This window comes from Entelurus aequoreus, linkage group LG16 (genome assembly GCF_033978785.1).
Source record: "Entelurus aequoreus isolate RoL-2023_Sb linkage group LG16, RoL_Eaeq_v1.1, whole genome shotgun sequence".
In the NCBI taxonomy this organism is placed as follows: domain Eukaryota; kingdom Metazoa; phylum Chordata; class Actinopteri; order Syngnathiformes; family Syngnathidae; genus Entelurus; species Entelurus aequoreus.
In genome coordinates, this window is record NC_084746.1 from 1,250,748 (window position 1) to 1,263,881 (window position 13,134).

Sequence of the window (13,134 nt, forward strand, 5' to 3'; positions counted from 1 at the left end):
CCCAGAATGAATGTTTACATCAGTGTTGTGGTTCCAGTATGGCACTATCTGCATGCCACAACACATGCTTGAGTGGCACACATGGACAGAGCACTACACTATTTTGTTTGTTTTTTAGATTTTGGGATGAAGTCAAAGGAAAATGATGTATCCGCAGTGTAGGAGTGGTCACAGAGCCATTGTTCAGCCTGGAGCTCATAAATTGTGGCTTGAGTAAGTTTGCCCCAGTGGAAAATGTCATGTTTGAAATGTTAACACTGCTTTGTGTCTTTGCTATCAAGCGAACCGAAGCGTGCCAGAGTTGACTTGCAAGCGCATACCAAGGTCCAGATGACCTCCTTCACCCTGGACCAAGCAAACAACAGCAGAGTTGCTTTGAAGTGCAGCACACAGAAGACAGGTGTGTGCCAGGTAGCTGCACAGTAGCGTCTGAAGGATGACACAGGAGGGACAAAAGTGACTTCACAACTTGTGTGTTTGTTCTAATAAATCATCTTTCAATGTAGAAAATGAACAAACAGTCCACCCAAAAAGAGGCAATCATTTGGAGGAAAGAAACAAGGAATAGACACAAAAAGAGCCAAAAACCACACAACAAACTGCTAAAAACAGACAATAAGGGACTGGGTGAAAGTGAAAGTGAAAGTTCATGTCAGAGGCACGCAGGCAGTCAGCGGGGCTGCAGGTACAATGTAGCGTGGACACACTACACACATGAACACACACACACACACACAATTGGTACAGTAACAACAGCACATTATGTCCTATAAAAAATGACTGTGTGTGTATTCAACAGAAGAAAAAAACAAGGTTCTGTAATTCCTATTCATAAAAATGTAGTTAAATTATGTATACACACATATATATATATATATATATATATATATATATATATATATATATATATATATATATATATATATATATATATATATATATATGTACATATATATATATATATATATATATATATATATATATATATATATAAATATATATATATATATATATATATATATATATATATATATATATATATATATATATATATATATATATATATATATATATATATATATATATATATATATATATATACACAGTACAGGCCAAAAGTTTGGACACACCTTCTCCTCATTCAATGTGTTTTCTTTATTTCCATGACTATTTACATTGTAGATTGTCACATGAAAACTATGAATGAACACATGTGGAGTTATGTACTTAACAAAAAAAAAAGGTGAAATAACTGAAAACATGTTTTATATGCTAGTTTCTTCAAAAATAGCCACCCTTTGCTCTGATTACTGCTTTGCACACTCTTGGCATTCTCTCCATGAGCTTCAAGCACACCCGTGAAGTGAAAACCATTTCAGGTGACTACCTCTTGAAGCTCATGGAGAGAATGCCAAGAGTGTGCAAAGCAGTAATCAGAGCAAAGGGTGGCTATTTTTGAAAAAACTAGCATATAAACATGTTTTCAGTTATTTCACCTTTTTTTTTTGTTAAGTACATAACTCCACATGTGTTCATTCATAGTTTTCATGTGACAATCTACAATGTAAATAGTCATGGAAATAAAGAAAACACATTGAATGAGGAGAAGGTGTGTCCAAACTTTTGGCCTGTACTGTATATATATATATATATATATATATATATATATATATATATATATATATATATATATATATATATATATATATATATATATATATATATATATATATATATATATATATATATATATATATATATATATATATATATATAGAGTATGTATATATATATATATATATATATATATATATATATATATATATATATATATATATATATATATATATATATATATATATATATATATATATATATACACACTACCGTTCAAAAGTTTGGGGTCACCCAAACAATTTAGTGTTCGAGCCTTCATTTCTAAGAACAAGAATAGACTGTGGAGTTTCAGATGAAAGTTCTCTTTTTCTGGCCATTTTGAGCGTTTAATTGAGCCCACAAATGTGATGCTCCAGAAACTCAACCTGCTCAAAGGAAGGTCAGTTTTGTAGCTTCTGTAACGAGCTAAAGTGTTTTCAGATGTGTGAACATGATTGCACAAGGGTTTTCTAATCATCAATTAGCCTTCTGAGCCAATGAGCAAACACATTGTACCATTAGAACACTGGAGTGATAGTTGCTGGAAATGGGCCTCTATACACCTATGTAGATATTGCACCAAAAAGCAGACATTTGCAGCTAGAATAGTCATTTAGCACATTAGCAATGTATAGAGTGTATTTCTTTAAAGTTAAGACTAGTTTAAAGTTATCTTCATTGAAAAGTACAGTGCTTTTCCTTCAAAAATAAGGACATTTACATGTGACCCCAAACTTTTGAACGCTAGTATATATATATATATATATATATATATATATATATATATATATATATATATATATATATATATATATATATATATATATATATATATATATATATATATATATATATATAAAAACGTATATATATATATAGATATATATATATCAGGGCCGCAACAACTAATCGATTAAATCGATTAAAATCGATTATAAAAATAGTTGGTGATTAATTTAGTCATCGATTTGTTGGATCTATGCTATGCGCAGAGGCTACTTTTTTTTTTCTTTTTTTTTTTTTTTTAAATAAACCTTTATTTATAAACTGCAACATGTACAAACAGCTGAGAAACAATAATCAAAATAAGTATAGTGCCAGTATGCTGTTTTCTTTTTAATAAAATACTGGAAAGGATAGAAATGTCGTTTGTCTCTTTTTTCCGATTATTAATCGATTAATCGAAGTAATAATCGACAGATTAATCGATTATCAAATTAGTTATTAGTTGCAGCCCTAATATATATATACTGTATATACATATATGCATATACATATATACACATACATACATACAACTTATATATACACATACATATATATTAAAAAACATATTAAAACAAGCACATCACATGCCAAAATCTTGGCACTATACAATAATAAATAAAAGTGCAGTCATAGGGACGACAGATGGTTTGTAATGCAAATACTGCTAAAATGCTATTTTTCTTTTCCCCACTAGGAGATATTTGCAATTAGAAGTCTAGCAGGTGTTTGACTATGTTACATATGCATCATTAGCAACATCTGCATCCTACATGTGCATCATTAGCAACATCTGCATCCTACATGTGCAACACCTTACATGGATGACAGCAAGGATGGAGGAGACAACAAGAACTCATAAGAAGGCATCAAGAAGAGTGACACACACACACACACACACACACACACACACACACACACACACACACACACACTCTCTCACACACACACACAAACGTACAAGACGTACACGAATAAGGTCAACACAAAGGTGTGTGAATGCATTAGTGTGTGATATGTTAAAAAGAGGAGACAACATGGAAGTCCACACGGTGAAAGGAAGGCGTGGAAAAGGACAAAATGCATGATGAAGTTCTCCCTTCTTGCTTCTTCACAAAGCATGGCTGCTAGCAAACATGTACACCTTTCCATGTTCAGCTGGCTGCTAGCAAACATGTACACCTTTCCATGTTCAGCTGGCTGCTAGCAAACATGTACACCTTTCCATGTTCAGCTGACATATCATCACTTTTGAAACTCACTTGGGAATGTCTAACAAGCCTGCAGAACAGATTGAATACCACACGCACGAACAGAAGGGTGTCAGTTTGTCGGCTTCCTGCAGGGGGCGACAAAGTCCAACGCATGTCTTTCCCCGTCTGGTGGTTGCCACACCCGTCTTCCTTTAGTCCATAGCAACATGAGCTTTGGACACAAATAACGCAGATCAGTAACAACTATGAAGAGATGATAAGTCACGACGTACTTCAAATACTGTACAACCTTAAAAGTCAAACATTGAATTGATCCGTTCCAGGGTTAAACTGGGACCATCGCAAACTAGTTTCTTTATGACACGGGTGTCAAACTCATTTTACAAAGCCCGTTTCCATATGAGTTGGGAAATGGTGTTAGATGTAAATATAAACGGAATACAATGATTTGCAAATCCTTTTCAAGCCATATTCAGTTGAATATGCTACAAAGACAACATATTTCATGTTCAAACTCATAAACTTTATTTTTTTTCTGCAAATAATCATTAACTTTATAATTTGATGGCAGCAACACGTGCCAAAGAAGTTGGGAAAGGTGGCAAAAAAGAGCGAGAAAGTTGAGGAATGCTCATCAAACACTTATTTGGAACATCCCACAGGTGTGCAGGCTAATTGGGAACAGGTGGGTGCCATGATTGGGTATAAAAGTAGATTCCATGAAATGCTCAGTCATTCACAAACAAGGATGGGGCGAGGGTCACCACTTTGTCAACAAATGCCTGAGCAAATTGTTGAACAGTTTAAGAACAACCTTTCTCAAGCAGCTATTGCAAGGAATTTAGGGATTTCACCATCTACGCTCCGTAATATCATCAAAGGGTTCAGAGAATGTGGAGAAATCACTGCAGGTAAGCAGCTAAGCCCGTGACCTTCCATCCCTCAGGCTGTACTGCATCAACAAGTGTGTGTAAAGGATATCACCACATGGGCTCAGGAACACATCAGAAAGCCACTGTCAGTAACTACAGTTGGTCGCTACATCTGTAAGTGCAAGTGAAAACTCTCCTAAGCAAGGCAAAAACCGTTTATCAACAACACCCAGAAACGCCGTCGGCTTCGCTGGGCCTGAGCTCATCTAAGATGGACTGATGCAAAGTGGAAAAGTGTTCTGTGGTCTGACGAGTCCACATTTCAAATTGTTTTTGGAAACTGTGGACGTCGTGTCCTCCGGACCAAAGAGGAAAAGAACCATCCGGATTGTTCTAGGCGCAAAGTGTAAAAGGCAGCATGTGTGATGGTATGGGGGTGTATTAGTGGCCAAGACATGGGTAACTTACACATCTGTGAAGGCACCATTAATGCTGAAAGGTACATACAGCTTTTGGAGCAACATATGTTGCCATCCAAGCAACGTTAGCATGGACGCCCCTGTTTATTTCAGCAAGACAATGCCAAGCCAGGTGTTACATCAACGTGGCTTCATAGTAAAAGAGTGCGGGTACTAGACTGGCCTGCCTGTAGTCCAGACATTGAAAATGTGTGGCACCTGCAATGTGAGAAGGGAGACCCCCGGACTGTTGAACAACTTAAGCTGTACATCAAGCAAGAATGAGAAAGAATTCCACCTCAAAAATGTGTCTCCTCACTTCCCAAACCTTTACTGAGTGTTGTTAAAAGGAAAGGCCATGTAACACAGTGGTGAACATGCCCTTTCCCAACTACTTTGGCACGTGTTGCAGCCATGAAATTCTAAGTTAATTCTTATTTGCAAAAAAAAATAAAATTATGAGTTTGAACATGAAATATGTTGTCTTTGTAGCATATTCAACTGAATATGGCTTGAAAAGGATTTGCAAATCATTGTATTCTGTTTATATTTACATCTAACACCATTTCCCAACTCATATGGAAACGGGGTTTGTATTAATAACTAAATATTGTGTAAAGTTACCATCAAGTGGTGTATTTCTGCTCTCTTTACTTCCTGCAGGGTCGGTGCTGTCAGGCGACTCTCCTGAAAGGTAAACACATTTGAGGTCTTCACTGGTATGCACATGAAGAATGTTGTCATTACCGTTCTGCAGTGAGGGACTCTTGTGTGCGGCAGCGCCCCCCAGTGGTGGTGGTGTGCCCTCAGTGGCAGGCGATGCGCTTACGTCCTGCTTGGACTCCACATCCTGCTCCTGCTTGCCGTCTGTGGGCTCAGGTCGCTGTGTGGACTCTGAGTGGTCCTCCTGGGGGTCCATAGACTCCTCCTGATGGGCTCGCTCCTCGGCTTCTTTTTTTGCTCGCTCCTCCGCCTCTGAGGTCGACACGAAGGAGTCGTCGTCACCATTTTGTGCTAACGCGATCTGTGCTCTACTTGTAGTCAGTCCGGTTCATTTCAAGGTTAACTTATAGTTTCAGAACACTAACAATTCAAGACTTGAAGAAGAAAATGACCCCCGTGGAGCCCATCAGGATCCAGGGCCGGGGGGGGGGGGGGGGGCAGTACAAGTACCTGGGAGTCCACTTGAACAGCAGACTGGACTGGAAGGACAACAGCTCAGCTGTATACAAGACTCTTTTTCCTGAGGACGCTTAAGTCCTTTAATGAAGTGTTTTTCAACCTTTTTTCAGCCGAGGCACATTTTTTGTGTTGAAAAAATGCGGAGGCACAACACCAGCAGACATCATTAAAAAACAAAACTCAGTTGACAGTAAAAAGTCGAAAAGCAGGGAATAAGTAGCTCTCTGATTAGACTTGCGTTGAGTAAAATGAGGACTTTTATTATAACACTGCCAACATTTTAAGTTTTTCTTGTGAAATTGTGACCTTTTTCTTGTGAAATTCCAACTCATTTTTCTCAACAAGCTTTTTTTATATTTGCATAGTATGTATATATTATTAATGTTGTCAATACTAATCTTTATATATCTAGCAAGGCTGGTCCTAAAGAGGGAGGCATTTTTCTCAGGTCTCAAGAAGGTAACAAATACAAGAATGTGTGTGTGTGTGTGTGTGTGTGTGTGTGTGTGTGTGTGTGTGTGTGTGTGTGTGTGTGTGTGTGTGTGTGTGTGTGTGTGAGAGAGAGTGTGTGTGTGTGTGTGTGTGTGTGTGTGTGTGTGTGTGTGTGTGTGTGTGTCATACTTGCCAAACTTGAGACCTCCGAATTCGGGAGATAGGGGGGAGGTTGAGGTGGGCGGGGCTGGGGGGCGGGGTTAAGAGTATATTTATAGCTAACATTCACTGAAATTCAAGTATTTCTTATATATATATATTTATATATATATGTGTGTATATATATGTGTATATAGATGTGTATGTATATATATATATATATATATAATATATATATATACATATATATATATATGTGTGTGTGTAGATACAGTATATATATATATATATATATATATATATATATATATATATATATATATATATATGTGTGTATTAGAGATGCGCGGATAGGCAATTATTTTATCCGCAACGGCATCACAAAAGTCGTCATCCACCCGCCATCCACCCGAACTAACATTTTATCAAAACCACAACCGCCCGCCACCCACCCGTTGTTATATATCTAATATAGACGATGCAAGATATTCCTGTTAAAGAAAGGAGACTGATCCAATGCAGCAGAGACATTCAATGCGTGCCACGCATTAATATCTCTTGGCCACGCAATAGAGGCTATTATTTATCATTATTATAATATTATTGTCATTTCCATTAAGAAAGTGTTGACTATTATTTTTGAGTATTCCCTTTTTTAGTTTGTCGCTTACCACGTTTGCAGCCGGCGTTGCCATCTTTTTATTTTTTTCTTCTTCTCCTGTTGTGTTGTGCTGTGTCACGCCAAATTTCTTCCCCCTACAAAAACCTGCCCCCCCCCCCCCCCCCCCCATTTACTTCCGTGGTCATGTTTCCTCTTACGTCATTGACAGCGATCGATAGCACTTCGGCTTTGACTGCCCGTCACTGGATGGATACTTCGTCTTTGACAGCTGCTGGAATCGATTATTGTTTTTTTTTGTACAGGCGCGAAACAGGACAGTCGCGTGCGGGTTAAGGACCCCCGGCAACTTTGGGACTTTATTGGACGCAGCACTGGAAGTAAATGGGGGGGGGGGGGGGGTTTGTAGGGGGGAAGAAATTTGGCGTGACATCTGCAGCAGTGCCTGATGAATAATTGCCTGTTTCAAAGAGTGCTGCTCCTTTTTCGTATGTGGGTAACAACACTTAACTATGTTTTTTTTTTCTGAATTGGTTCAACCGCCACCCGCCCGAATCTATTTAAAATCTATTTTTTTCGTCATGCATCCGCCCGACCTGCGGATTTTCCGCGGAGTCTGCGGTTGTGTCCGCAAACTGCGCATCTCTAGTGTGTATATATATATATGTGTATATATATTGTGGATAATGCATATGTTTAAGAGTTATTTTTTTTCATTCATAATCATGTTTGAATCAGCTCATATGTTTCCATGTATACTCTGTATACCAGTTTCTCTTTGTCTTCAGATTGCCTGTTTAGACAGGGTTGTAAACCATCAGGAATGTGAACACAACCCCCAAGTCTCTCTTCTTATCAGTGTTGAGAGGAGGAGGGGGGGGGGTGGGGGGGGGGGCTTTCTTTGTGTGAAAAGAGTTGCTTTTTCCTTTGGAATGCCAGATCAACTTGGGCTACGCATTTGGATGTGTTGTTCGAGGCTGTTCTCTATTCTCAAATATTTGACAATAAATTACAAAATACCTATTCTGTGCTTGGTGGTACCTTTGAGTTCAGTGTATATGTCATTAAGGAACTTGGGACTGACCAGCGTTTTACATCCCGCTTGGAGGAACATCTGGTCAAACGCAACAATATGTATGTATATATATAAGAAATACTTGAATTTCAGTGTTCATTTATTCCCACACACACACATAAAAGTGTGATGTACAAAAGGTGTAGCCAGCATACCACTTCCCCTTCCAGCTGTCCTGGATGAACTGGAATTATTTTTTCCAATCATTTTGGAACTTGCAAGCGTACTTCTTCTTACTCGTCATCGCCATGTCTCTTATTCGTTCTTCTGCTTCGTCTCTGTTATGTTTTTGGACATTACTACTTGCCGTAGTTTTGAAGCAATGCATGATGGGAATCGGGATGTTGTGTGTCAGTGTATTAAAGTGCCGGCTGGAATAAACACACGCTGAGAAATAGCTCCGTGCCTGCCTACTTTATGGCTTATAGATAAAGCTATGGATAACGGAGACATATATAAGTTGTAGAGGACGCTAAAGAAAGTGCCTTTAAAGGCCTACTGAATTTTTTTTTTTAAATTTAAACGGGGACAGCAGATCCATTCTATGTGTCATACTTGATCATTTTGCGATATTGCCATATTTTTGCTGAAAGGATTTAGTAGAGAACATCGACGATAAAGTGCTGATAAAAAAAAAGCCTTGCCTGTACCGGAAGTAGCGTGACGTCACAGGTTGAAAGGCTCCTCACATTTCCCCATTGTTTACACCAGCAGCGAGAGAGATTCGGACCGAGAAAGCGACGATTAACCCATTAATTTGAGCCAGGATGAAAGATTCGTGGATGAGGAACGTGAGAGTGAAGGACTAGAGTGCAGTGCAGGACGTATCTTTTTTCGCTCTGACCGTAACTTAGGTACAAGCTGGCTCATTGGATTCCACACTTTCTCCTTTTTCTATTGTGGATCACGGATTTGTAATTTAAACCACCTGAGATACTATATCCTCTTGAAAACGAGAGTCGAGAACGCGAAATGGACATTCACAGTGACTTTTATCTCCACGACAATACATCGGCGAAGCACTTTAGCTACGGAGCTAACATGATAGCATCGGGCTTAACTGCAGATAGAAACAAAATAAATAAGCCCCTGACTGGAAGGATAGACAGAAGATCAACAATACTATTAAACCATGGACATGTAACTACACGGTTAATGCTTTCCAGGCTGGCGAAGCTTAACAATGCTGTTGCTAACGATGCCATTGAAGCTAACTTACCTACGGGACCTCACAGAGCTATGCTAAAAACATTAGCGCTCCACCTACGCCAGCCAGCCCTCATCTGCTCATCAACACCCGTGCTCACCTGCGTTCCAGCGATCGACGGAAGGACGAAGGACTTCACCCGATCATCCGTGCGGTCGGCGGCTAGCGTCGGTTAGCGCGTCTGCTATCCAAGTCAAAGTCCTCCTGGTTGTGTTGCTGCAGCCAGCCGCTAATACACCGATCCCACCAACAGCTTTCTTCTTTGCAGTCTCCATTGTTCATTAAACAAATTGCAAAAGATTCACCAACACAGATGTCCAGGATACTGTGGAATTATGTGATGAAAACAGAGCTTTTTGTATTGGATACAATGTGTCCCAATACTTCCGTATCAACCATTGACGTCACGCGCATACGTCATCATACATAGACGTTTTCAACCGGAAGTTTCCCGGAAATTTAAAATGTCACTTTATAAGTTAACCCGGCCGTATTGGCATGTGTTGCAATGTTAAGATTTCATCATTGATATATAAACTATCAGACTGCGTGGTCGCTAGTAGTGGCTTTCAGTAGGCCTTTAAGGCACGCCCCCAATATTGTTGTCCGGCTGGAAATCGGGAGAAATTCGGGAGAATGGTTGCCTTGGGAGATTTTCGGGAGGGGCACTGAAATTCGGGAGTCTCCCGGGAAAATCGGGAGGTTTGGCAAGTATGGTGTGTGTGTATGTGTGTTGTAGGTGTGTGTACAAATGCTGCATATTAAACACTATTTGTATTTATTTAATGAGAGTTACAAAGTTCAACTACCAAAAATGATCACTGGAGATACCAAAGACGTTGTAAGCCAGTTTTGGTGGATTTGACAAATGTTCAAAAATGTGTGGCCCCACCTTTGGCAGCCTGCGCTTTCCAGCGCTCTCTGTTCTGGTAGACTTCTTCGTTCCACAGCGCCTTGAAGTTCTTCATGTCCATGGACAGCAGAGAGCCCTGACCTGACGAGCAGCTGTCTGAACCCAGGCTCTTCACGCTGTGCCTCTTGCCATCCTCCGTGCTAATACTGTTCAGACTGGACACACACACACACACACACACACACACACACACACACACACACACACACACACACACACACACACACACGCACACATACACACACACGCACACACACACACGCACACGCAACATTATCTCAATGGTCAGACATTAGCATGTTCATCCATTACTGAGTGCAAAACAACATAAAGTTGATCTGCTTTGCTGGAGAATATTGTCAATGGGTTTTGTACGGTATATTGTTTGTATGACTAACATGTAGTAAACATGCAGTGAGTAGAATATACATGATATCGTGATGTCAGATACAGTAGTAGCTCAGGACACAAGTGTCCCAGCTTACGAGTATTTCCAGACACCAGCGGTTTCTCGGCTGAATAAAAGAAAGAAATCATCAAAAACATGACAAAGCGTGTAGCTAGCTAAAAGTAGGTAAAAGTAAGTAAGTAAGGGAGGATCAGTAAAATATACAATTGGAATAAGTGGTGGTGCTGCATGAAAGGTGAGGATGCTTCTTGCGTACACGTGGATTATTTACATGTGACTGCTACACTTCTCTACATGACTCAGATTGGCTCTTCACAACGAGCATCAGGACGTTTCCTGATAGCACAAATCTTACCTGGAGCGCCGGAAGCCTGCGAAACCCGAGTGCGAGGCCTCGTCCATGAGAGGCGTGACGATGCGTTCCATCATGTCCGTGAGCACGGTGAAGGTGGGCACCACGATGAAGTCCACGAAGCCTGCACAGCAAAACATCAATAATGCACTTCTGGTGTCTTCTTCATCCTCCAATCCTTTTATTTGGAATAATTCATGACTTTGAAATTGCAGCAACAAAAAGAAAAAGTGATATCATCAGCGATGTGACATATTTCCCCAAAGAGCGTCTCTCTACTCACCCGCAGAGAATTGTAGGCCTTTTTTTTTCAAAATAAGAAACAATTTTTTTCTTCATGAAATTTAATAAAAGGCATTTTTTCAAAACACTATTTATTATTATTATTATTACTATTTTTCGTGTTTCTGTTCTTTTGTAAGATATAACGTCTGTAAATGAGCTATAATAATATGTCATACATTTACAAATAAATATTTAGAAACATTTTTATACATTAAATATACACTGTAAAAATAATACAAATAAAGACAAAGGGTCTGATGTGGTTTTCATATGGATATTAAATTCCCCCATTATAATTATATTATCTGTGTGCGTCACTAGATCAGCGACAAACTCTGACAATAAAGTCCAAATAGGGCCCAGGGGTCCAGATAGAGAGGTAGCGGTGTGACAGACCTCATAGTAAGCACCTTAAATGATTTATATTTATTACTTAGGTTAGGGGTGAGGTTAAGGTTTTCATTGTATATTAGTGCGACCCCTCCACCCCTTTTAAGGGGACAGGCAATATGTGCATTCGTATAATTACAAGGAGATGCCTCGTTAAGGGGGAAAAATTCATCTGGTTTGAGGCAGGTTTCACTGAGACCAATGACGTTAAGACTGTTGTCTCTAATGACCTCATTAACTAATAACGCTTTGGGAGACAATGATCTGATGTTTAAAAAGGCCATATTATTGGTAGTGGGCTGATTTGAGGAATTGTTGTTAGTGGTATCCTCACAATACGAAGGTCCTGAGTTCAGGATCTTTCTGTGTGGAGTTTGCATGTTCTCCCCGTGACTGCGTGGGTTCCCTCCGGTTCTTCCCGTGTGCAGCTGAGATAGGCTCCAGCACCCCCCGCGACCCCGAAAGGGACAAGCGGTAGAAAAATGAATGGATGGATGGAATATATATGTACATATAATTTTGTAAACACTGGTTGTGAATATATATCCACTCCTCCATTAATCTCCTGATTGTATTGTCTATCCACTTAACAATGTACAACGCCTGCATCTCATATAAATAGCCTTTTTTAAATGACCAGTATAGGTCATTTAAAAAAAGGCATTTATTTGAGATGAGGCGTTTATTGGTTTAAGTGGATGACACATCCGGTGATTAATGGAGGTGTGGCATCTATTACAACAGTGTTTCCCAACCTTTATTGAGCCATCCATCCATCCATCCATCCATTTCCTACCGCTTGTCCCTAATTAAGACATATCTTAGATACAAGTGCATCATCATACTGTAATGTATATTGTGGAGCTGCTGCCCTCTAGTGGATGAGCATGTGCAGTACGTGTCGCTGACATTGAGTTGTACAGTTGTATAGTTTCTCAGATGTGGTATGTACAGTATGTGTACTTGAGTGACGACTAATGTTTATTATTTATTCATTATTATTGTTATTAATAATTTAGTTTGAATGTGTTTATTTTAGCACCACATTGTAAATGCATTTAGTCCCTGCTGTTGCAATATATCTGATTACAATTTATTTGTGTTAGCCTCGTTTGACATGTGCTGGTTTATGTGTCAAATTAATAA

At 39.1% G+C, this 13,134-nt stretch overlaps 1 protein-coding gene across 7 annotated transcripts in view; it reads right to left on the minus strand.

Annotated features, from left to right (window-relative positions):
- Positions 1-2,555: 2,555 nt before the first annotated feature.
- Positions 2,556-13,134, minus strand: part of pde1cb (phosphodiesterase 1C, calmodulin-dependent b) — a 264,072-nt gene continuing 253,493 nt past the window's right edge. For all 7 annotated transcript variants that reach the window (XM_062023723.1, XM_062023722.1, XM_062023728.1 and 4 more), the window contains 5 exons: positions 11,317-11,437; positions 10,532-10,707; positions 5,713-5,940; positions 5,590-5,652; positions 2,556-3,846 (listed from right to left, as the gene is read on the minus strand). In XM_062023723.1, the coding sequence (XP_061879707.1) occupies positions 3,827-3,846; positions 5,590-5,652; positions 5,713-5,940; positions 10,532-10,707; positions 11,317-11,437 (608 nt within the window). In that variant the 3' untranslated portion in view covers positions 2,556-3,826. The remainder of the gene's footprint in view (positions 3,847-5,589; positions 5,653-5,712; positions 5,941-10,531; positions 10,708-11,316; positions 11,438-13,134) is intronic.